This window comes from Protobothrops mucrosquamatus, unplaced genomic scaffold (genome assembly GCF_001527695.2).
Source record: "Protobothrops mucrosquamatus isolate PMUCROS unplaced genomic scaffold, P.Mucros_1.0 scaffold637, whole genome shotgun sequence".
In the NCBI taxonomy this organism is placed as follows: domain Eukaryota; kingdom Metazoa; phylum Chordata; class Lepidosauria; order Squamata; family Viperidae; genus Protobothrops; species Protobothrops mucrosquamatus.
This window is the reverse complement of record NW_015386929.1, coordinates 13,142-37,670: the sequence shown is the minus strand read 5'-3', so window position 1 is coordinate 37,670 and position 24,529 is coordinate 13,142. Positions and strand designations below refer to the sequence as shown.

Below are 24,529 nucleotides of genomic sequence, written 5' to 3'. Positions count from 1 at the left end.
TATATATAATTATAATTATATAAATTATATACATATTATATACATGTAATAATACATAAATATTACATATTTATATCATATGTAATGGGTGGGATGGGTGGGGTTGCATCAGTCGCAATTCCTGGCAATTACATGGGCAAGTCGATGCAGTTTTCCAGGTAGAAGTTTTGGAAATTGTTTACCACTGCCTTTTTCCTAGAGTGAAAGTGACTGACTGAAGTTCACCAAGTTAGCTTCCATGCTTAAGGCAGGACTAGAACTCAGGTCTTCTTACTTCTAATGCAATGGCTTAACCACTAGACCTGGGGTAGGCAACCGTGGCTCTTTTATGACTCGTGGACTTCAACTCCCAAATTAAGAATAAGCAGTTGAAGTCCACGAGTCACAAAAGAGCCACGGTTGCCTACCCCTGCGCTAGACCAAACAAATCCTGTAATATATGAATAGGGCTTATGTAACAGATATATCAAGTCCACAACAGCTAGATGTTTCTCCTAGGACGTCTCAGCTGTTGATAGTCAAAATAAAATAACTGAGTCTAACATTCCACAACTGAGACTTCCTATTGCAAGGGGCAGAGCTGAGCCTGTGTGGGATTTTGGTTTTTACTCTTGCTTGAGATGATTTAGGCCAAACCTTTAGCTTACGTACCTTATTTCTTTGGAAAGCAATAAGAAATGTCATCATTATTTGGCATTTGCTCTCTTTAATGAATAAAAATACATAAATAATGTGGGGTAGACTACTGAATTTTAATGATATAATTTTTGGAGACTAGAAAAAGGGGGTAGGGAACTTTTTTGACCCACAAGCTAAACGCTGATTATTTTTAAAACATATTAAGATTTCCCCTTTATAATTGATCTTGGAATAAGATAACAATGTTGTGGCAACAACATTACAAGGAAATAGTCCCAGCCTTGCCTAACCTCAGGTTTCCTCTGGCAGCTTCCCTTCCAAATATTAACCAGGCCTGCCTGGAGCTTTTTTATCCATTGAGAAACCATTAAGAATGATTGTGAAAGCTCGGAGTTTGCAGGCTTTAACAAGATGTGCTTGCTACTATATGTCTTATACTGTTGGACAGCTTTAGTGTAAACAACAGCTCAGAAATCTAGGAAGTGTCACATTCATTAAAAACTATTTCATCTTCTCAGGATACTGAATGCACGTATTTTTCTGCCAAGCTTCTTTGCCACAGTGTTGAGATACAAAGTTTTTACCGCTCTGAATTCCATCTTTTTTTTCTGACAGGGAGAGAGGAAATATATTACTGGGATTTCTTTATTTGCCAATTCATATTTCCCCATCCATACCCTCAATCACATTCTTTCTTTGATCTGATTCTTCCTGTGCTGCCTTTGTACCAGGGCACAATGAACCACAACAGGCAGGGCTGCCAAGTAAAGAAATATTGAAAACTGTCTTCAAACATGCTTTGAATCAACAATCTAACAATAAAAAAACTTCTCTAAAAATTAGAAAATAAAAGAAATAGGCTTTAGTTTGTTTTCTTAGAACCAACAAACAGGTTCCATGAACGAGGCTGTTAATTTCTAGATTTGCTCTCAGATTAAAACATTTTAACTGAGTTAGTCTTTGAGCCCAAATTTTTTAGCTCACAACCTGCTGGCTCATGGAAGTTAGCCTCTTTCTAAACTTCCAAGAGAAGCTTCAGAATGAGATTATTTCATATAGCCTTGTTTAATAAAGGCATTCCAAAAGATGATATATAGACAGAGTGTTGCAGCAGCACAGTACATCTGCTGATGTTCTTCCGATGATGTATTCTCATTGCATATCTTTGTTATTAAGTGAAATATTCTTGGATCTCTCCTCCAGAACCAAGCTAACTCTTGCAGAATCCAGAAGCCACAATTTGCATCTTGGCTGGAGGTAGAAGTCAGGGTTACACTAATTTCTGTTTAGCTTCCTCCCCAGTGCCAGCCCCACCAATCCTTCAACTGGAAGAATGTTGTACCCATAACAACAGTGCCACATTGTCATGGAAGCAGCCACCTCTGTCCACAGTGCAGGTGGAAGGATACATCTTGGAACTGGATGATGGGAATGGTGGTCAGTTCAGGGTAAGCATTTAATAAAGAAAAGTGAGGTGAGTGTGGAAAGGAATTTGGCTACCTGATGAACAAACCTGATTGAACAGTGCTTGAGCTGAAGCTATGTTTTTCAAACATGGCAATTTTTAAGATGTGTAGACTTCAACTCCCAGAATTCCCCAGCCAGCATCTGGGGTTAAGATTCATACATCTTAAAGCTGCCAAGTTTGAAAAACACTGAGCTAGAGACTTGTGGGCTCATAGCCTACGTTCACAACTGCTATGCTATGAAAAATATGCGTGCACTAAGAGCCATCATTTTTTAGGTTAATTCTAAACTACTGTGGAACACATTTGTGATTAGCAAAAAATAGTCAGCATTCATGGGTATAACCATCTGTTACCAAGGTTGCGCAGGAGGAAGACTTTGTCACTTAGGGATTCAAAATTGGTAAGGAAAATCTACATTATCTGCAACCCCCAAATCTTTTAGGTGTGGCCTTCCAGAGCTCTTCCCAAAATTGCCAACAAATCATATTGTAAAATAATTTACTCCGTTTGGAGTATTTATATTACTTGTACTTTGGGATCCCCATCTTTGTATGGGTTCCATCACTTTTTTTGGCGTGTAGGCTCTGGCATCACATTCATACTCCAAGTGTCACCTTTGACCTGGAAAAACTAGCTCACCTGTGATGTAGAAATCTAACCCAGCCTTCTGCTCACAGAGAGATAGCAAGTTAGGGGAGGCTAGTTATTTCCAAGTTTAAGAATGGCATGTTGGGAAACATGAGAATTCCTGCTGCTCTTTGGAAGAATTATTACCAGGCGGAGAAGCCAGAGCTTGACAAATTGGAAAAGAAGTCCTCTGACCCACTACAAGGCAATTTTGTCTGTTTGGTGTTTAGGAGGTTTACGTTGGGAAGGAGACAATGTGCACTGTGGATGGTCTGCACTTCAACAGCACCTACAGTGCTCGGGTAAAGGCTTTCAACAAGACAGGGGTCAGCCCCTACAGCAAGACATTGGTCCTGCAGACTTCAGAGGGTAAGTTCTGATTGGAAGGCTTTTCAACGGAAGAGAATATATGTAGCTCAGGGTTGACTGATTGAATCTTTGGTGCTCTCTGAGCTTGGTTTTTTGCTTGCAAACATTTCATTACCCAATTAGGTAACATCATCAGGGCAAGTGCGCCTGGGGTTCTTGAAAGAATTTTCTCATGGAGTATAACTCTTCTGTATGTGCACCTGAGGAAACAAGGAGATATTGCCCACCTTAGCACTGCCTCTTTGAACCACGTTTCTTATTCTATTTGCCAAGTCGGAGTCTCATTTCATCCAACCCCAAAATTAACAGAGAAAGAATTGGTCAAGGGATACCTTTTTTGCTTATTCTTAAGATAAATTGCAAAAGCACTTGGGGGAGGGGCACATGAATTGGATATGCCAAAATTCGTAGAGTGTTTGTGTCTGTACAGGTGTTTGTTTTAATTCTTGGACTTCTCTTTAACTTCTCCCTGGCCTTTCTTGTACCTTGGCAGCCTTTGTTTCTACTTACGTAATAATAATTTGGTTAATTGCTTGGAATTTGAATTATGAAACTCCATCAGAAAGCACAAAATATAATATAGAGCAGTCTTTCCTAACCAGGTGTCCTCCATATGTGTTAAATTAGGATAATATCTGTAGAAAAACTTGTTGCACAAAGATTTATATTTCAAAATGTGAGCAAGTGCCAAAGATAGAGCTTTTATAGGGGAAAAAAGGCAATGTGGGTTTCTTCTTGTCAATTTGAACGTTTTCTTGATATCTAGAAAAGAGAAGATGTATTGTGTAAGCCACCCAGAATCTTCTGCATTGGGTGATTGTAACAGACCTAATAAATTAAATGAATATGTTAAATATAAAGTATTTTAAGAGAGAGATGCTGAAGTATTTCAGTGTTGTTGAAGCAAATTATCATCTTTTCCTTCCATTGTTTAGCCATACAGTCTCTTCCTATTTTATTACTTAGGAGACATTCCCAAATGTGAATTGTTAAAACATAAAATACTTTAAGGATTACTCTTTACTAAAACTAAACCTCATTTATATTTGTTCTAAATAATTTTTACAACTTTGAAACTATGTTGTCCCATTTTCTTCCAGAATAGGCTTAAACCTTATTCTATAAACCAGGTACAGCTTTTCCACATTATAAGATCCATTTCTCTTGCAACCTGGTAGTTGCTTTCCTAAGGACAGAGGAATGGTGCATCAATTAAATGTCAACAATATATTTACCATATGCTCTATTATTGGTCCATTTTCTCAGTTATTGATAGCACTAATCTGTGGTTTTCGCTCCCCTATCCTGTTCTAGCTTGGTTATAAATTGATAGGTGGGAAAATCTGTTTTGAAATAGACAAGGTCAGCAGTTTAAAAACAGGTAAGATGAACCTGGTAATATCAGCTGTTTCAGGACCTCAGACAGCTCCATGGCATGCAGACATTGCTCCAGTAGTGCTGTTTGTGAACTAATACCGTAACTGCTACAATCCTTCAAGTAAAGTGGTGACTAATTTACACAGGAGAGGATTGTGATGTGTAGGCATGAACAATAAATGATTGCCACTGTGGCCACTTGCCTTTAAGTCTGGGCTTTTGTAGTGATTCAAGCTCCTTACAGAAAACTTTGTGATTTCCTGATAATTTTTTTTCCTATCTAACCTGGGAAATTGAGAAGGGTATCAGACAAGAAATGTCAACCTGCAGCTATCAATAAACTGAACATGTGGGAATTCCTGATAATGAAAGCTGAGCAGGAGAATAGAGAGTATCTATCACAACCTGGATTTTTTTTTATTCAATTGTTTCAAGTTCTTGGACACTAGTGACTGTTTCCTTCCTAGGGCTGAGAGAAAGCCCAAGATCACCCAGTTGGCTAGATGCTCATTGTGAGATGAGCTTACCATCTTCCAGTTTCTAGCCTGATGCCTTAACCATTACAGCGAACTGGTTTCTCCTGGAAATTGTAACTCTGGGAAATTTTATGTGGACTGTAGAAAGCATACTCATTTTGGTCAAGGAAAGTAGGATAACTGGACAAGAAATTCAAGCATTCAAGCAACATCTACCATCAGAGCTTAGGAAGGCCATTTAGTGTAACTAGAGAAGGCCAATCAAGTAAGGAGCATCTTTTCCTGAATTGTAGTTTATGAAATTTTCATGGAGCGAAGACTCAGTAGAGTCTTTTCTTTTGGTATAGTGTGTTGTGTGAATCCAGCCATTTTAGCTTATTGAATGTACTATGCTTAAAGCAAACTATGGCTTGGTGAGAATCCAGACATTCAGCGATTGTGTGGAATTCTTCTCTATCTTTAATACGTTAGTTGCAATAACAAAAACTTCTTATAGTTCTTTTTGAAGAAAAGTGGAAAATGAGTGTTGAACAACTTTTGGAGAAAAGAAATGGAAATTACACAACCTAGGCTTTAAAAAAAAAAAAGGAATAACAGGAACTGGAAAACCTACTAGAGATTTGTATAGAAAGTAGTGGAAAAAACCTGCCTGTACTTTGCTACCTCTTCTGCAACATTTTAATATAGGTAGTCCTCTATTTATAACTATTTGTTTAGCGATCATCTGAAATTACATCAGCATTGGAAAAAAGACTTATGACTACTCATTGCACTTAGGACCACTGCAGCGTCCCATGGACATGTGACCAAATTTTGGGTGCTTGGCAATTGGCATTTATTTATGATGGTGGCAGCGTGCCTGGTCATATGATCACCATTTCTGACCTTCCCAGCCAGTTTCTGACAAATCAATGGGGGAAGCTGGATTTGCTTAATGACATAACAACTGCAGTGATTTGCTTAACAACAATGGCAAAAAAGGCCGTAAAATCAGTCATGACTCACTTAACAAGCACCTTGTTTAGAAACGGAAATTCTTGTTCCAATTGCAGTCATAAGCTGAGGACTACCTGTACATCCAGGTTAATGGTGGGGTGGAGAGTTCTCCTTTTCTTCGTCTCTGCAGTTGCTCTGTAAGTACCCACTGGGGAGTCAACATTTCTTCTTCTTTTTGTTCTAGAATTGTAATCTTATTATTTAGAGCAGCAATCCCTCCTATCCCACTGCATTTACGCCAATGGTAGTTGTGGTAGCTTGTTGGAAGTATGTCTATGTAATGGCATACCATTTTTTAACAGAGTTCTGACCTTGAGTTTGCCTTGATCTTACATTTAGACTCTGAACCTGAGGAGCAGGCCCTGACATTCCCAGTGCCTTTGGAAAGGCTGCCGCTGCGTAGATCAAGTCCTTTCTCTTCCACCCTTAACCTGCAAAACAGCTTTCCGGGGAGATCCTACTTTGAGCTAAGATCCTCGTCCCACCAAATGAGTTTGCACTCCTCTTTACAATCTCTGAATTCGGCCGGTGGGTGAGCCGAGCACGCTTAGCATTGCCTCATGAGCTGCGCTTCTGGGCATTTTTTTTTTTGTTTGTTTCAGGGTGTGGTTCTTCTTTTGTTGCTGTTTTGCTTTCGCTTTCCTTTTTGGATTTTTTTTTTTTTGACGGGTTCCCCTCTTCCTGCCCCCATCCTGCCCATGACATCCACATGAAATGGGACCAAGTGTTCTATGTTGTCGGTGGCCTGCTGCTTTCCAACTGTGGAGAAGACTGATGATGTAGATGTGTGACATGTTTTGTCTCTTTGTGACAAGGCTGTAGTACATTGAAATGCACTAGTGAGCAAGCAAGAAAACCCTCGCAGAACTAGTGAAATAACTGCTTCTATCAGGCTGGCTTTGTAAGCATGGATCTCTAGTTCACCATTTGTCTTCCATAGGTTAAAGAAATTCCATTTTGCCACCCCCTTTACCATACACACACACACACACACACACACACACATGTGCAAATTAGCCAGGTGCAAATTACATTAGAATATATAATGATTCCAAAATGTACATTAGGTGACTGTGTTAGGCAAATTTGGAGGTTACCAAAAATGTTCCAGATTTCTATTTTGCAACCCCAGAGTTAGCTTAATAAATATTGTAATCTAATAGGGATTTTGGCATTTTTCTTATGGCTGATAACCTTTCCTTTTCTTACTGTGTGGCTTAGATATACTAATGGATTTTAAGATAGCATTGTGATAAGATGATACAGGATTTATCATTACTTAGTCATTCTCTTGATTTCTTGCACGGTTCCTCTTACCATATTTAGGGTACCCATACATTTATTGTAAGTCACATGGATTGGACATAGATACTGAGTTGTTCCTGTCTCCTTTTTTCTGTAGATATTGATAGGCCCTATCTATGGGACATGTTTGAGAAGGCTGCCATTGGGAAAACTTTAGAAGAAGGGCAAGACTTGCTAACTTGGCTTTGCTACTACAACCACCATAAGAATCTGGAGTAGAAGAAAGATGTGGCTTTTATGTCTCCTCTGTTCCCACATGCCACACACACACCCCAGAAGTCAATGGGAATCATTTATGGTTACAGCAGAAGTGCTGTATGGTGGTGGGCATTAGATTATCTGCACAGACCTGATTCTCAAATTATTTTTATGAGTTGAAGGTTTCATGGGAGGATAATTTTGGTAGAATTGCATCTGCTGTGTCCAGATAACCTATCTTGATACATTCCCAAAACTACAAGTACAAATATTTTTTTAAGAACTATTTTTGGCAAAATGTTTGGAATATTCTTTTTCTCTCCCCTGTAAATGGTTGGGGTTGCTAATACAGTACTTTCAGAGGGACCAGAAAGTAAGATCCAATGAGATCAAGTGTGATCCACTTTTTATTGGTTAATTTCTGCTGAGTTTCATTGCATCCAAAATAGTATTATGCATTGGGATGCAAATACATATGTGTTGTTACACATACAATTATTAAACGTTCAGTTATACAGAAATCCATTCAACACTATTTTGAATCTATAAAAGAATCTTAGAAACAAACACAATGTAAGCTTGGTAGGAAGAATTCACATTATGTTCTTACCAGGGGAAAAAAGAACTTCCTTTCTCTATTGCAGTGGTTCCCCATAAGTAGTTCCCTAAAGGATATTACTGGCACTTTTTAAAATATGCCTGTTAAATGTAAACATGAATGAAATCAAAAGCATAGTTTGGTGATCAATATTCCCATTTTACATATGAATAATTAATTTGATCAAGACACCCACCGTGGTCAGGATAAATCCAGACTCTGACTTAGCGCTATGTCACAAGGCAATGATGGATTATTACGGAAACATTTATTTACTTTATGTTTATTTATTTATCACATTTCTACATCACCCATCTCACCTAAGTGACTCACAGGTGTAGTAAGAAACATGTAATAATAACTATGCTAAGCAATAATATAATAATAGTAATTAGAAGTTACGATTTACATTTAATGTGTTGTATGAAATCAGTCAGTTGTGATTTTTCCAATTTCTTATGGCTTTGCAATTCACGGCAACAACCACAAAATGCTGGAGCAGACATTTTTCCAAGATATGCCAGCTTCTCACTGGCGTTGGACAACATTCAGTAAAACAAGCCCTAATAACTCTGATTAAGATTTGATTAATTATAGGTGAGTGCCTGGGATGGAGAGCTTAGCTGTCTTTTAAATTTTCCATGTGGCAAACTGGAGGAACAGAGAGTGTTTGCATCAATGAACTTTCAGTCAGGCTATTTTTCAACATGATTTTAGTGTCCTTCAGGAAGGCCATTAGATTTTGTTCTAAAATAAATTAATTGAATGGTCAGAAAGTATGAAGATCATTTGAGGCACCTTCTTCCACTTCATCCAGTTATCCTCTGCCATATAGGTCTTGTCAATTTCACCCCAACTCTTTTTACACGGGCCCCTTTATATAACAGATGTCAATTGCAAGATGTTGATAAAGTTGAGGTTGCTGTCACATACTTATCCCAAACTGGTAAATATTTCAAGGAGATATCAAGACTGGCAGTGAATGGAGAGAAGTTCCCTGCAGATGGGCTCCAGCACGAGTCCGAAAGCTAGGAAGACAAAATGTCTGGTCCCAGTGACCGACCCAGATTGGATCCTGCAACATTATCCTGGGACACGTGCCAGTATATTCGCCTTCATTTGTGAATGGCCATTGTTGACTGAACTTGGAAAGAGTAATCAACTTACCATAGAACTAGGCCAGGGGTAGGCAACCTTGGCTCTTTTATGACTCATGGACTTCAACTCCCAGGATTCCTGAGCCAGCCATGCCACGAGTCATAAAAGAGCCTAAGGCTGCCTACCCCTGAACTAGGCAAAGGACTGTAATAAAAAGAGACAAAGGTAGAGTCGTGCAAAAACTCTTCTCAACATAGTTAGAAGAACATACACAGTGCATTCATTGGGCCCAAAGCAGCAGAAGGCAGCCCTCTTTTCCAGGCTTTCTATGCAATACAGAACTAATACCCTTCTTTTTAAAAACATACAGATCTTTCAAGCACTATTGCTCTTTGAACAGAGCACAAACCCATGTATTCTGAAGTGTCAGCTGGACATTTGTTTTTAGAAAGATACCTCTGTGGAAGCTAGATGTCCAGGATCCTCTCCAATCCAAATCAAAGTTGGCCATGAAAGGCAATGCCCAGCTTCTGGAGAAACCTAAAAGGGCCAATAAGGAATTCTTCAGAAATTGCTGTATATCATATCCACAGCAAAAAAAATGTGTCTAGAAAAGTGGGAAAATATGATTTTAAACTGGGAATGAGATGAAGGCAGCCTAATCAGAATATGCACTTTAAAAATATATAGGAATCATACTGCAGTGCCAAATCCTGTTATTTTTTTCCATCTTTAGCAAGAGGTTGCCCAAGAAGGAAAGCAATTCTAGATATTGGCTCTGTGCTTTTGTCTAAGACAAGTCATAACCTTCTACTTCTTTCTGAGATGTGCAGCATTATTGGATTTTCCAGAGGTCTATAACCTTTTAAGCCAGCAGGCACATTTAGAATGTTCAGAATATATTGTAGGGTCTACAGCAGCTCTAGAGAAGTGGGGTGTGTGCTTTCAACACTAAATGACTGTCACAATGTGTGGGACCAGTCATAAAACAAGAAAGGGGATAGGACAGGAAACCTGGTGAGCCCTCAGGGAAGATTGTGTGGACAAATTGGATTCACAGTCATACTATTGAGGTTCTCAAGAAGCCATCAGTTCTTAATGTATGTACCGAGACTTAAGCAAAGTTGAGGTCCCTCTGTAGTTGTTTTTTTTTTTTTTTTTAAATTTGATTTATATACCGCCCTTCTCCCGAAGGACTCAGGGCGGTGCACAGCATATTAAAAACAAGTAACAATAAAATACCAAAATAAAATAAATAAATAAATACCAAAATAAAAACCCCTCTAAAACCAAATTAAAAGCCAAATATTAGTAGCTGTGTCGTAATTAAAATTATATTAAAATCATCCCTAACTAAAATCNGAAAGTAAGGAGATCCGGAATCATCCGGATCTCGGGGGGTAGTTCGTTCCAGAGGGTGGGGGCACCCACAGAGAAGGCCCTTCCCCTGGGGGTCGCCAGCCGACATTGTTTGGCCGACGGCACCCTGAGGAGACCCACTCTGTGGGAGCGTACCGGTCTGTGGGAGGAAATCTGTGGCAGAAGGCGGTCTCGGAGGTATGATTAGCTCTGCACAATAGCCAGTGTCTTGTCTTGTCTTTTCTTTTCTTTTCTTTTCTTTTCTTTTCTTTTCTTTTCTGGATTCTCCTGTATCACTAGCTTACCCCACTACCGGCATCTTCCTGACATTATCATAAATGAAGGAACGTAGTTCTGACACATCTGTATATCTTCAAAGGAGGAACGATGTAGCATTTCAGTTGCTGGGCTACACCAGGGGCCACCACCTGGCCTTTGTTCTCTTTGTTATACTGTTTCCCCATTGTGCTTTTATGGGTTTTGCATCCCATTGCCTTGGCTTTCAACATTTTCATACCTGAACGTTTTGATCTCTCGTCCAGTGTACTAAGTGTTAATGACTTTCGTTTTCCTGTATGTGGAATTTATATATTTTGCAGGAGCCTAATATTAATGTGGGCACAAAGTTTGGAGGGGATGGGGTGGGAGGGCTTCATTCCCAAACTGAAAATGTGTGCTTCTGTTTGTACTATTTATGAACAAAATGTACTGTATAATATATGAGAGTTCTCAATTTTCCAAGCTGGTAAAAGTTCATAATCATTTAAAAGGCCTTATGGGATCCTTATAAACAGGGCTGTGTGCATTTTCCATATTCATGTGCAAAATTCTACAGCCACATCTCTAATCACACATTTATGCAAACTAAATTATGCATACAATTGCTTACGTTATTGTACATTATTATTTCCAAGTCTCGATGCTCAGGAAAAAAAAGTACATAAGAGTGATAGAGAAAAAGGTGGAACTCTTCCTAACTCTGATTTAATTGGAAAAGAAAATTAATGGGGGGAGGGGGAGGAAGAGGAGGAAATAAAAGCAGAAATTTCCAATACAGGTATATTGAACTCCACTCTGTATTAAGAACATCTAACTCTGCAGCTCATTCCATCAGTTCAGCATCTCATTCCATCCTAGGGACATACCAGATGCTTTGGGGAAGCCTTACAAGCAAAGCTTCAGCCATTTGGTGTTCTCATTCTCTAGCAATTGATACTCTGAGGTACACTGCACATTGAATGTGGAAATTTCATTTTACATGGCTAAGACTTTCCACTGATCCATTCCATCTTCACTGAACTAACGAAGCACAATGTGAAGACCAATTGTCTCGGTTTTGCTCTGATTCTGCTGCTACTTACTTCTAAAGGCCAACTGGGAATTCTGGATGCCCTGGTTTATGTGCGACATCCATAGGCCACCTCCTGCTACTGTGCAGATACCTCCGTTTTTACATCAAGTCTTCAGCCTTTGGAGTAAATCTGGCAGTTTGCTTGTACAGCAAGTCCCAGGGTTAAGAATGCCCCATTTTAAGGACAGACCCATAGTTAAGAATGGTGTCTATTGTAAAAAAAATTAGAGTTAAATACCCAATAATGCAAGTTAAATACACAGTGGTTAAAGTTCATTATTTACACAGTATTAAAAATAATGCTGTTCTGGCTTATATACACATCCGACTTAAGGACAGGCCTTGGGAATGGAACCCGTTCTTAAACTGGGGCTAACTGACAAACGCAAGCACCCACTGTTGCCTGCGTCTGGTTGCAATTTCTTGGTGTCAGTGTGTGAAATGTAGTATCTCTTTATAGGTTTTGAGGCTCAGTCAGGACCTTTCTCCCAATTAGGCAAGTATATTTGTTCCACTTCAGTGATGTGGCCTTTATTCTGGTCTCTTGTTTCTCCAGCTTTCTTGTTTGTACAAAGATCTCCATTCAGTCTAAGACAATGTCTGTTCTGCTATAGTGTGTGACCGTTGTGAGACAAGGGTGTTACTGCAGAATATTCCATGGAGGAGATTTCAAAGTGAGAGAGACTTGGAAGATCACAAGGGTTAGTTTGTTGAAGAGAGAGCAGGCATTAGACTCCAATGGATACACAACTTAGTTAATACTCATTCAATTCAGTGCCCAAAATGTCATGCATGCTTCCTACATACATTCTATGTACATTCCTATACGCTCCTATAATATACCAATAAGTTCCTGAATCCCCTTTTGGTGTCAGAGCCTCTCAGGAAGACAGGATTTAGATCCCTACATATTTGAGGTTTTTCTACTGATTAGGTTATCTAAGTGGGATATTCAAAATAGTAGCTCAGAGTGGAGAGACCAATCCAAACACACAGTAGAGGGAAATGTATGGCACAAGGGCTGTGGAATTCTACAGTGAAAAGCCAACACAACTAGCAAACAAAATGGGCTTCCAAAGCAAGCATAGGCAGGGCATTCCAAGACTATGAGATGCAATCTGTGAAATGCATCTGTTTCATATTTAGTCTGCAGATTGGAAGTTTATGTAGGGCTGGGGAAAAGTTGTGATCAACTATAACACACCAAGAAAAAGTAACAACACAAGCCTCAAGAAGCCAGTGGCTTGCCACCAAGATTTAATAGCTCAAGGTTCCTTTCCAACACCTGACCCCACTTTTAGTCAATGAACATGGCTACAAATGGTGGACTTTTATCCCCTATTGCAGGGGTGTCAAACTCGCAACGTCACATGACGTGTCGTGACGTATTGCGACTTTTTTCCCATTGCCGGCAATGGGGTGGGTACGGTTTTGGCATGACGCATCCGGCCTGCGAGCTGGCAATTTGACACCCCTGCCTTATTGACTCAAAAGCTGTCCAGAAGGAATGACTGATTGAGTTATTATACCAGGTTCCATGAACTTGGATTCAGCTATTGCAATATAGAAGTTGAGGGCTGAATATTCTTTTTACTGAATCATATGGAAACTGAGGAATGTTCAATTCCCATTTGGTTCTGAAAGAGTTTTTGGAAAAGCAGGTGATCCAAACCAAAAAAAAAAATCCATTCTGGTTTAAATTGACTTGCTCATACCTTTCCCTTCCCATCTGTACAGCTATGTGGTCCTCATTGTTCCTTTTGTATAATTACATAGGGTTTTTGTTATCACCCAACTGATAGAACAGCTCTGGAAGCAGAGCTAAGTAAGAGAGAAATGATGCAGTTAATCTCCATGTGTGAATATTGTAAAGATCATAATTGGAAGTTTTGATCTGTGTATAATTGCCAGTTTTACTTATTGTTTATTCTCCTTCATGCATTCCACTTGGAATGACAACAGTTGATATTAAAAAAATGGTAGCAGGTATGAGCTCTCTTGGGTGCATGGGGAACATGTGTGTGTACGTGTGTGTATAAACAAACTGCATTGATTGGCATTGAGTGGATATGTGTGTGTTTATCCTATATGTTTGTGGCATGACACCAAGAATTATGTTCCTCTTGTGTTGTAGACAAGGTGGTGTCTTTTCAAGTATGCAGGTGGAATATGCTAGGTAGTTTCATAAAAGTTCCATAGCGTCAGGAAGGTGATCAGGTGTGTTAAGACCTCTCTTAAGATTTCTCCTTTGTTCTTCACTCTGATAACTGCCTTCCTCTGCCCTCTCATTTTGCAATATATATCTCCAGTTCTGGCCCACTGACTGACATGCACGAAGTAAATATACAGTAGCTGCAAATAAGAAAGTTATATGAGATGATTCTATATTGTTTGACGGGACATAGAAATTGCTTTAGGATATGGCTTTTTCATTTCTGACATTTGCTTGGCTCATCACCATCTGAAGTCTTGCCAGGTTTAAAATATTGATTGTCTTTCCTGGTGCCACTTAAAAAAGGCCTTTAAAATTTCAGAATAGAATAACAGTCAATATTTTTGCAAAGACTTGACCATGAGTAAAATGGTGTTGTTTTTGTGCTTTTGTTCATTTTCTCACAAAATGCATGAAAGGCTGATTTATGAATTTTCAATTTAATTTGGTTATCTGCAATATAGTACATCCATATGTTTGTGACCCCCTCTAAAACCATTAGCTAAAAAAAAACAAAAAAAAATTAAAAAAAAACCATTAGCTGAATATTAGGCTAAATCTCCAGTTTAATAGTGGGACCAATGTTAGAGAGGATATGTTTGGGATGCATTTTAATCTAGATTCCTACACTGAGCAAGGGACTGAATGCAGTGGTCTAAATGGCCCCTTCCAACTCTAAAATCCATAGATTGAATCCTAGCAGGTTGATTATTATGCATGTTAGCTCCAGGAGTGCTAGTTTTCTGCTGCTGTGTAATATCCTTCACATGGTGAATGGTATAATATGTGGCCACATTCTTGGTCTTCCATTTCATTTCAGCTCTTCCATTCACTAAGCGTTAGGCTTTTTAGCAGAACTTTCTCCAAACAGACTACTGTTTCTCAACCTCAACCATTTTAAGATGCGTGGACTTCAACTCCTAGAATTCTGGGAGTTGAAGTCTGCACATCTTAAAGTTTCCAAGGTTGAAAAAATCACAATACACATTTTCCAACCTTCTTGCTTTTTAAGCCGACCCAGTTTGCCTCTGTGTCCCACATTTTGGATTTACTGCAGAAACACTCATCAAAACCCTTTTGAGGAGTCTTTACTGAATGCAGGCCCAAATTCTTCCCCTGCATGGCAGCATGCAATGCTTTTGGTGGCAACTGTGTGTCTCTGCCTACCATCATATTCATACTGATAACTGTTCCACGCTTGTGTGCATTGCAGTGGCTTGGTTTTCGTTTGACCCCAGCACTGCTCACTCCGACATCATCTTCTCGAATGACAACCTGACAGTTACCTGCAACAGTTATGACGACCGGGTCGTGTTGGGCAAAACTGGCTTCTCCAAGGGGCTCCACTACTGGGAGTTATCCATCGATCGCTATGACAACCACCCAGATCCAGCTTTTGGGGTTGCCCGAATGGATGTTCTCAAAGATGTCATGCTAGGAAAAGATGACAAGGCTTGGGCCATGTATGTGGATAATAACCGAAGCTGGTTCATGCATAACAACTCACATACCAACAGGTACTTGCCTCTAAATTGGTTCCATTGTTCTTGTTTTGTGCACTAGGAATCTTTTTAATTAAAATATATGGGGATGAGGGACTAAATTGTCCTCCTAAAAAGCATGCAACATTGTATTATTGAGCAGGAGAGTCCATCATATGCTAGACCAAAATTGTTCTAACCAGACTGAAGTCAACAGCTTTAGTGAATCAGAAGGAACTCTGTTCCCCAATCCACTTGACCCCTCCTGAATTGGGACATTCAAATTGGCATTTATAACATCACCATTTGCTACCTATAGTGAAAATGTTTCAGATCATTAGAGAGTGTGCAAGACGTTCCCCATCCTGAGGTAGAGGACAGAAAAGAAAGTAGTTTCCAGTTCCAGGATTTTAAAGGGGAGCCAGGCTGGCAGATCCAGAATCCATTCCATGTGAAAGGACCTTGATCTGACTTCCAAACCTTGGTGGTGAAGTCTAAGATATGCTCAGCCTGTTTTTATTTTCTTGGGCCAAAACTCCACTTGCAATAAAAATGCAACAAAGCTTATCCAACAGATAAGAGGTAATCTTTAAACAAAATTTTAGGCACTTAGCCCAGCAAAAGCTTGCTGGAATAAAATTGTCTTTCCTCATCTGATGAAAGATAGCTAGACTGGGGACAACCTAAGCTCTATGACAGTGATGGCGAACCTTTTAGAGACCGAGTGCCCAAACTGTAACCCAAAACCCACTTATGCATCGTTGGGTGCTGGGTGGGTGTGGCCCATTGGGTGGGCGTGGCCCATTGGGTGGGCGTGGCTACGGTGGTAACAGCAGACTTGGTGGGACTAAAAAGTTCAATCAATCAATTCCAACTTTGCGAGATCTATTTTTTTCCTGCGAGAAGTTGAAATTGACTGATTGATTGAACCTTTTTTTTTTGTACATGGCGACAGAGGCCTAAAGCGAAAAGGTTTTATAAAACCCAGCTGAAGGCCTAGGGCTGGGGCGATGGCACGTGTGCCCACAGAGAGGGCTCTGAGTGCCGCCTCTGGCACCCGTGCCATAGGTTCGCCACCACTGCTCTATGAGATAACTAAGAATGTTTTAACTTTTTTTCCCACCCTTTTCCATATTTCTACCTTGGTTGGTAGATTGTCCCAGATGATTTCGTAAATGGGTATATGAATCTTAAATATAATTTCCAGCCAGAATAATCTTCAGCTGATTTAGGACTTTAAATGTAATCACTAAAAGTCTGAATTCAGCCTGAAGCAATGCATAATATATCCCAACTAACGTTTTACACTCTGAACCAAGAATCTGGACCAAAAAGAACCAAAAGACCCAACAGGCCCAGTTGGAAGCCATTGTAGATATACAATTTTGATGTAACTAAGGCATATATTACCACAATCAATTCTAACTTGCTCAGGTACAATAGCCACTGTTTAGAAGTTCACTGAACAAGCCAGTGCTGAATCCTGTTCCAGATTCTTCAGCCTACCTACAGTGTAGTCATTAGACCAAAAACACTGGATTGTCTATTGGGCATCTAAGTAGATGGCATGTCTCTTTGTGGAGAATGTATGTGTTCCTCTGCAAGTGGAACACATACGTTCTCCACAAAAAGCCATACCATCTAAAAGACCAATTTGGATGTGCTTGCAGGATGATCCCTCAAATGTCAACATGCAACAGTGGTCAAGAACATTGAACTAGGATGGGGAAAGTGGGTTTATATCTTAATTGGACCATAAATCTCACTGAAAAACTAGAGGCAATCATTATCTCTAAGTCTGACTTATCTCTCAGAACTGTTGTGAAAACTAAGTATATGGGTACCCATCTAACCTACCTTTAAGTTGGAAGAGGAGTAGTGTAAATTAAATAGATGCTAACTGGCATTTCTTTTCAAAAGGACTGAAGGAGGTATCACCAAAGGTGCCACTGTAGGCATATTGCTTGATTTGACCAGGAGGACCTTGACTTTCTCCATCAATGAAGATCAGCAAGGACCAGTGGCCTTCGAGAATCTGGAGGGTATATTCTTTCCTGCTGTCAGTCTCAACCGGAATGTGCAAGTAAGGATGGGCTGGGATCTGGCTGGTTGAGAAATGCCAGTTGGAAGTCGTGTCTTGATGTGTGAAGTGGCAATGGGGATAGACAGCTGTACAGAATGGCAGGAGTAAAATGCAGGGCTGAGGTAGATGACAAGGTATGCAAGAATGAATACTGTAAGTGGTGAGTTTATTATGAACAGTGCCACGAAGCTGCATCTAGCTGATATTCTCCCACAATATCTATTTATTATAAGCCACGTAATACCACGTAAAAGTGAGATAGGAGGCTATATACATTGAACATTTAAGTAAATAATAATTATTTGAGAGGCTCTATGTTAGGGGCAATTTAGAAAACTAAATGGATGTAACATTTGTCTGTCTGGTGGCCAAAGAATTAAACTGAAAAAGTTAAACACTGGAAACTAGAAAAGAACATGTATAGTTCAGGATTGAACCATGGGTTCTTGGTGCTCCTTGAGGTTGCTGATATTTGCTTGCCAACATTTTATTACCCAACTTGGGGAAATGTTGGCAAGCAAACAACCAAGTTCAGAAAACACCAAGAAACCTAAAAATTGAAAATTAGAAGACAAATTTCAATTGTGGGACTTGAAGTAAAGTTGAACTCTCAGACTATGTGATCTGATACTCAGAAACCATTTCTCTATCATTTAGGGTTATGGCAAAAAATGTTCTAAATTAAAAAAAATAACATTAGTAAAGAGGAAAAAAAATCACCTTAACTTTGCTTTTTGACAGTCATCCTTTGTTTTGCAGCAAAGGGTAATTGTATGTGGGAATGTCCTCAAAAGACAGGAAGAAGAGCCACAGGCCTAGACAAGAGGTCTCATAAATCAAATCTGAGTCCAAAAGAGAACTGGTGACAAAAGAGTCTTAAAAAGGATCCTCCCTTGTTCTTATGGAAGTAAATGTGAGGGAGACGGAGATATACTTTCAGACATGCAAGATTCTGTTAATGTAACCTTACAAAAAAATTACTTCTGGTTGTGCTTCTTGTCTGGACTACTTCAAAAGGATAACATTAATCTTGCAAGTCTGAAAGCACCTCTCCCGTCCCTCATTTTACTCTCCTGAAAACTAGAGAGGGTCCCTTCTGAGATACTTTCGCCACTTCTCCTCCTTTGGTCTAAAGTTTTATCAGGCCACTGTCTTGGCTGCAGCTGTTCCTCCTGTCTCCCAAGGTCAGTCCCACAGATCATTACATAAAAACGTTGACCAACCCTGAACAGGAAGCCATTAATTTTTCCCACACTGCTCTCAGTAGCCATTAAATTTTGTAGATTATTAAACTTCAATGGAGCATTCTGGGGATGGGAAGGAGGGATGGGGAAATTAATCTCCCAATAGATATCTGGGATTATTATTATTCTAAATTCTTCTCAGAACAGTGCTTTTGCAAATCTCTCACCCAAATTCAACTCAAAACAGTCTTCCATAATAATATAGGTCAGGAAGCTTGGAGGAGTGGGGAGTAAGAAAGCAGAGAGCTCCATGCTGCAAATGGTAAATTTACTCTGGACCAAAATAGTCTCCACCCCTACAAATTCCAACTCGTTATCCATTTTATTTCCTAGGGCACCATTCAGCTTAAGACTACTTTTTGCTTTTCTGTGGAATTAAAAAATTCTCTACAGTTGTAACTATGCATAATCCAGTAAAGGGCTCACTTAAAAATATATGGTCTTGAATTGATCTAGCCAAAGTTGGGCAGGGTAAGAAAAATTTAAACACTAGTTTAGCTGCCTCCTTCAAAAACCTAGGGGAGTTAAAGTGTCTTAGTTGTTTACATTTTGATGTACAATTTAATACCTTCCCATTTAACTATTATTTTTGTACCAAATTATTATCAATTTGTTGTACATTTGTGAGAATGTTTGTTTTTATGGATTTGTACACTGAGGGTTGGTTCTGCGAGCATGAAAAAGCAGATTCTAGCTAATTAAAAGTTGTTTTAAAATGCTATCCAGGTTGCACACTCTCCAACTGTCCTTGGTTTCAGGTAACACTTCACACTGGCCTGCCGGTCCCAGACTTCTACAATGCACGGGGATCCCTGCAGTAGAGAAGCCCCAGGCCTTTTTCTCAGGACACAACAAGAGAGCTGCACTGACCTTCTTCAAGAATTGACCTCACAGGAGCAAGAAGGAGAATATCTGGTCATCTGGCAATTCCAGAGCAGCAAAAAACAGTTTTTTAAAAAAGCAAAGGGGCAGAAACTAAAGAAAATAAAGGACAAACCAGACTTTGCACCTCAACAAGGTGCAGCAATTGACCGCCCCCCCACCCCCTAGTTTTTCTAACCCCACATGCTGTGCGTGAGTTAGCTTTGCTATTTTTGCTTTTTGGTTGATCACAAAATTCCTGGACAATCTGAGGTGTAACTCTTTTTTCCAGTTTGGTTTCATTCCTTGCCCGGGTTTTTCCTTTTCTTGAATGCGAATCAGGAGTCATGACATAGCAGATGTGGTTGAACCACTTTGACTCCCAGAGAAGGGATGGTTGTGTTCATATTGCTGTGGATTAAGTTCAAAAATGGCATGCCAAACATTTATACGACTTGATGGCTTGCAAGAATTGCTTTCTCTGAGTCCAACTAACTTTATTTCCACCTTCTCCTCCTTTGCAGCCTTTCTCAATGAAGAATATCATCAAAAAGTATCAGACTTGGATTGCTGTGTAGTTGGTATTGTAGGGACAAATAATAAAAAAACATACCATAATGGAACCTCCACCCTTGTCATATTTGCATGCAATGTTGCAGTGCAGGTATGAAAAGGTGGACCTTATATTGTGACACCACAGCACATATCTTGTTTTGGCATCTTCCTGGTTACCGGAAGTTATGGAAGTCTATGTATGTCTCCAAATATCATCATGAAATCCTTCTGAGACAATTGCATAAGCAGATGCCATCAAACATAATGGTCATGGGATCCCAGAATTAAATAAGAATTTGGTTTTTAAAAATGGCCCAAACCTCACAAGATTGCCAAATCTCATGAGACTAATTTGGAGCAGGAATGCCCAAATTTATTAAATTTTTATTGGCTTCTTTAAAAATAAATGTATATTGGTAGCCATGACAGGGATGACTTGTGTCTTCTGATGGACTATCATTCCTCCTGAGATTAAAGATTGAGAATCTATATATAAAGTCCTGTAGAATTAATAGTTTTTAAAAGTCAGTGTTTCATTTTTCAAGTGAAAGCAAATAGAAAGAAGATCATATTATTTCCATAGAAATGGTAGGCAAGGACTTGTGTTGTAACAAAGAGAGCTCACAACATCCACACATTTACTAAAGGAATTTATTCTTCACTTTTAATTCATAGACCACTTTTTGGATTAGAACAATGCAGAAAATGGGAAACTAACAGTTTTATTTTTGAACAACAGCAGGAACCTCTAGGGTACATGCAGTGAGACTGCCATGTTTGTTTCTTATGATAGCAACAACAATAGCAACAACATTACAGTTACATCACATTTTTTCTCTTGGATATCAAACTGGCTTATATAGGAATTCTTCCCTCACTTTATTTCCCATAAATAATAGGAGACAGGCTGAGCTGGGTACGTGGAAGATAAATGCAAAGTTGTCTCTAAATTTAAACCATGGTTGCTTTACTCAGTCAACCTTCTGAGATGGCAATTCCAATTCAAGATACTCTTGATTCTCTTTTGTTCAGATAATCTAGTGCAGCTTTTTAAATTTTTTCCTTCCAGTCTTGAGAGTGTGTTGAAAGCAAGGGAGATCTAAACAATCTAGGATTCTTAGTTTGTATCAGTTTTGTCATATGAAAGAGGTCCAAAGCCAGATTTTCCTATATCATCATCATCATCACCACCACCACAAAATAATGGAGCCAAATGCAATAAACCCCAGCTATGTTGCAGAATCAACATCCTGCTACAGAAAACAAGTGGGCGTCATTCATAGATAGCCATTATCTACTGCCAAACCATCCAAGATGGTTCTACCTCTCCATGGCAAGCTAACAGGGAAAACAGATGATTCAGAGAAGTTCAGCATACGATTGTGTCTGAAGAGCCCTATGAGCCATCAGCCTAACCTAGACCAAATGTTGCCAACCTGCTGTGCTCCATGGTAGTTGGGAAACATGCAGTCACATGCGGAAAACACCATTTGGGAGAACTGAGTCCAAGACTCAGACTCCTGCAGAGGCAGCTGGGATTCTGGATGCTGACCCTTGCTTTGAATTCCTGGATGGTTTGCAAAGAAACCAACTGACTTATGGCTTCCAACAGATGTCACTTACCACTTTGGGAAGATACAAAGATACAACCCTTTTGCTACTGTTACTGCTCTTAAACAAAGGGAAATTCCCTGATCATATAAACACAGAGCATTATTTCTTGACAATATTTCTAAATAAACTTTGGGGATGGGGGAAGTATCTCTTGAGGTGTTTTTCTGATTCTGTAAGCAAACTATTATATGGGTATGTCTTTCTCTTGATTGTACACTGGCACTTATCACGCGTCTTTTCTCCCAGACATAAACGTAAGCGGTTTGTTAGCCATTTTAGGTAACAGCATTTTTTCATAGCTATAGTGAAAGTGTTGCATCTATTAAAAAAAAAAAAGAGGGCATGCTGTATCAGACTGAGCACATGTTTGTGGCTAATGTACGGAAAGGCAAAGATGCCTCCTTTGTGTGTTCTTCTTTTCAAGAAATGAACTCTGCCATGGTAACATTTCAAGATTCCTAGCTGTGAAACCAGGCCAATTCGTGTTGGGTCATCAAAAGATACTCCATGACTTTGTTAATATTCTCCTTTATCTTGATCATTGCTTTATTTCCCTGTCTTGGCATTGTTAACATTTTGCAATTGTAATGCTGCAATGCTATGTTTCTGCTGGGTCAGAATGAATGGTTTTTGCAGTGGCCTATCATTCCAGAAGACCTACATTATGTCTGCTATAGTGCAAAATGGGTGCATAATATAGGTGGAGATCGGTGCACATTTAATTCATTAGCGTGAAAAATTAGTTATGGCCTAGAAACTTGTACAATTATATGTATTCGTGGAACTTAGCTACTTTCTTTGGAAGGTCTAGACGATTGCTAGGCAAAGAGAATAGTTTGTTATAAGATTATATCCAGCAGTGAATAAGGTAGCAAAGCAGTAAGTGAATATCAGATAGTAGAAATTGGGAGATCTTGGAAACAGCTAAGATGCTGTTCCAGGAGGAGACAAAGTACAGATAAGCCCTGGTGTTTTGATGGTGCAGATCTGAGTTCTCCTGACCTCCCTCAACTTGGAGACAAGGACCTGAAAAGAGAGGGACTTCTTAAAACTTAGTAGTTTTGTGGCAGTTAGAAATAGTTAAAATTGTAAAGCTTGGCCTAGCTCAAGAAGAGATTGTGCTGCCCGTATGGGCTGTGGGTTTTAGAGTTTGACATCACTTTCATTGAGATTGTGGTGGACGGTCCTTCGCAGGTTGGGACTACCACTGCTTCTACGTCAATGTATGTGGCTCATTTGGGGGATTCAGATTGGTGCTATTTTAGAGGAAGTCACCTCTGAAAGTTATGCTTATCACTCTCTGCCAATGGATCTTGCTCCCCATTTGAAGGTGACTGATTATTTAGGCCAGGGGTAGGCAACCTTGGCTCTTTTATGACTCGTGGACTTCAACTCCCAGAATTCCTGAGGCTCAGGAATTCTGGGACTTGAAGTCCATGAGTCATAAAAGAGCCAAGGTTGCCTACCCCTGATTTAGGGTAATTATGTACATAATCCATTTCCCACATTCATTCATTATGGTTGCTGCCATTGTATTTTTTTTTCTCCAATCACAGACAGCATGCTGGACTCCATAGTGTTTGCTTTCAATTTAGTTATGTTCTCTCTCTCTCTCTTTCTTTCTCTCTCTCTCTCGCTCAAACACACAACAAAGCAACAAAAAAGACAGTTGTGTTTGACAGCGGAAATAGGTTTTTTTTCTTTACCACTGTATCACATCATAAATTCTTAATGGTTTTTTTATTATTTTAATGAGGAGTGGAGATAAGCAAGAAGGAGCTGAAGAAAAAGATCATGTGTTTAACAACATGACCACAAAAATAAAATAAAACTCTGAAACAAAACAAGAAAAGACATGTCTGTAAATAAGTTGCTGGTTCCCACCAAGAATTCCTTCCCTGTAGAATTCATCTTTCTCTGTGGTGATGGTATTCTTGATTTGTTTGCCTTGTTTATGTTTACCTAATTGATTCAATGGGTGCTATTTTGCATTCATATTGTTAGTTTTCTTTGCTGCAAAGGAGTCAGGTTCCAGGGTGACAAATATCTCCTTACGGTTTTAAATTTATAAAAAGGCTTGGTGGCTGGGCCACTACAGCCCTGTTTTCCACAGACATCTGTTCTGCTTCCTTACAATGTTCCTGATGCTTAGAATAGATTCTTAGTGATGCATTACATGTCATTGGCAATTGTTAGCTCTAAACAGCTGCCCTCCAGGCCCACCGGGGTCCTATGTATTCTAATAAAAAGAATCGGTGGAGAACTACAAATTTCTGCGGTGTTTTGAATATATATTTAAGGAAGTTTGTGTGTTTGTGTTTGTGTGTGTGTGTGTGGTGTTCATATGTGAACAAGAAAGCTATAAAAACACACCAGCAGTATTCCCAGGGGTTAAAAAGTCAAGATGGTGGCCACAACTGCTCAACCCTTTCCCCTTTTTTTTGTATACAGCAGAAAGCGGTGGAGACTAAAATGTGCAGTTACAGCCACCATCTTGCCTTTTTAAACTTCCTCTATGGGCGCCCATATTGCTGAAATTAGATTGGAAGACCAGGCATATCCATGGATGCATCTAAATGGAGCTTATCCTCCCTAAAAAAAGTTTAAATATGGAGAC

The 24,529-nt window shown here is 39.4% G+C and overlaps 1 protein-coding gene across 1 annotated transcript in view; it reads left to right on the top strand.

Moving 5' to 3' along the window:
• TRIM9 (tripartite motif containing 9) overlaps positions 1-19,703 on the top strand; it is a 59,222-nt gene extending 39,519 nt beyond the window's left edge. The window contains exons 5-13 of the mRNA XM_015817779.1: positions 1,863-2,087; positions 2,966-3,104; positions 6,293-6,481; positions 6,769-6,774; positions 12,323-12,358; positions 13,825-13,848; positions 15,288-15,591; positions 17,476-17,638; positions 19,641-19,703. Coding sequence (XP_015673265.1) covers positions 1,863-2,087; positions 2,966-3,104; positions 6,293-6,481; positions 6,769-6,774; positions 12,323-12,358; positions 13,825-13,848; positions 15,288-15,591; positions 17,476-17,638; positions 19,641-19,703 — 1,149 coding nt within the window. The remainder of the gene's footprint in view (positions 1-1,862; positions 2,088-2,965; positions 3,105-6,292; positions 6,482-6,768; positions 6,775-12,322; positions 12,359-13,824; positions 13,849-15,287; positions 15,592-17,475; positions 17,639-19,640) is intronic.
• The last annotated feature ends 4,826 nt before the right edge of the window (positions 19,704-24,529 follow it).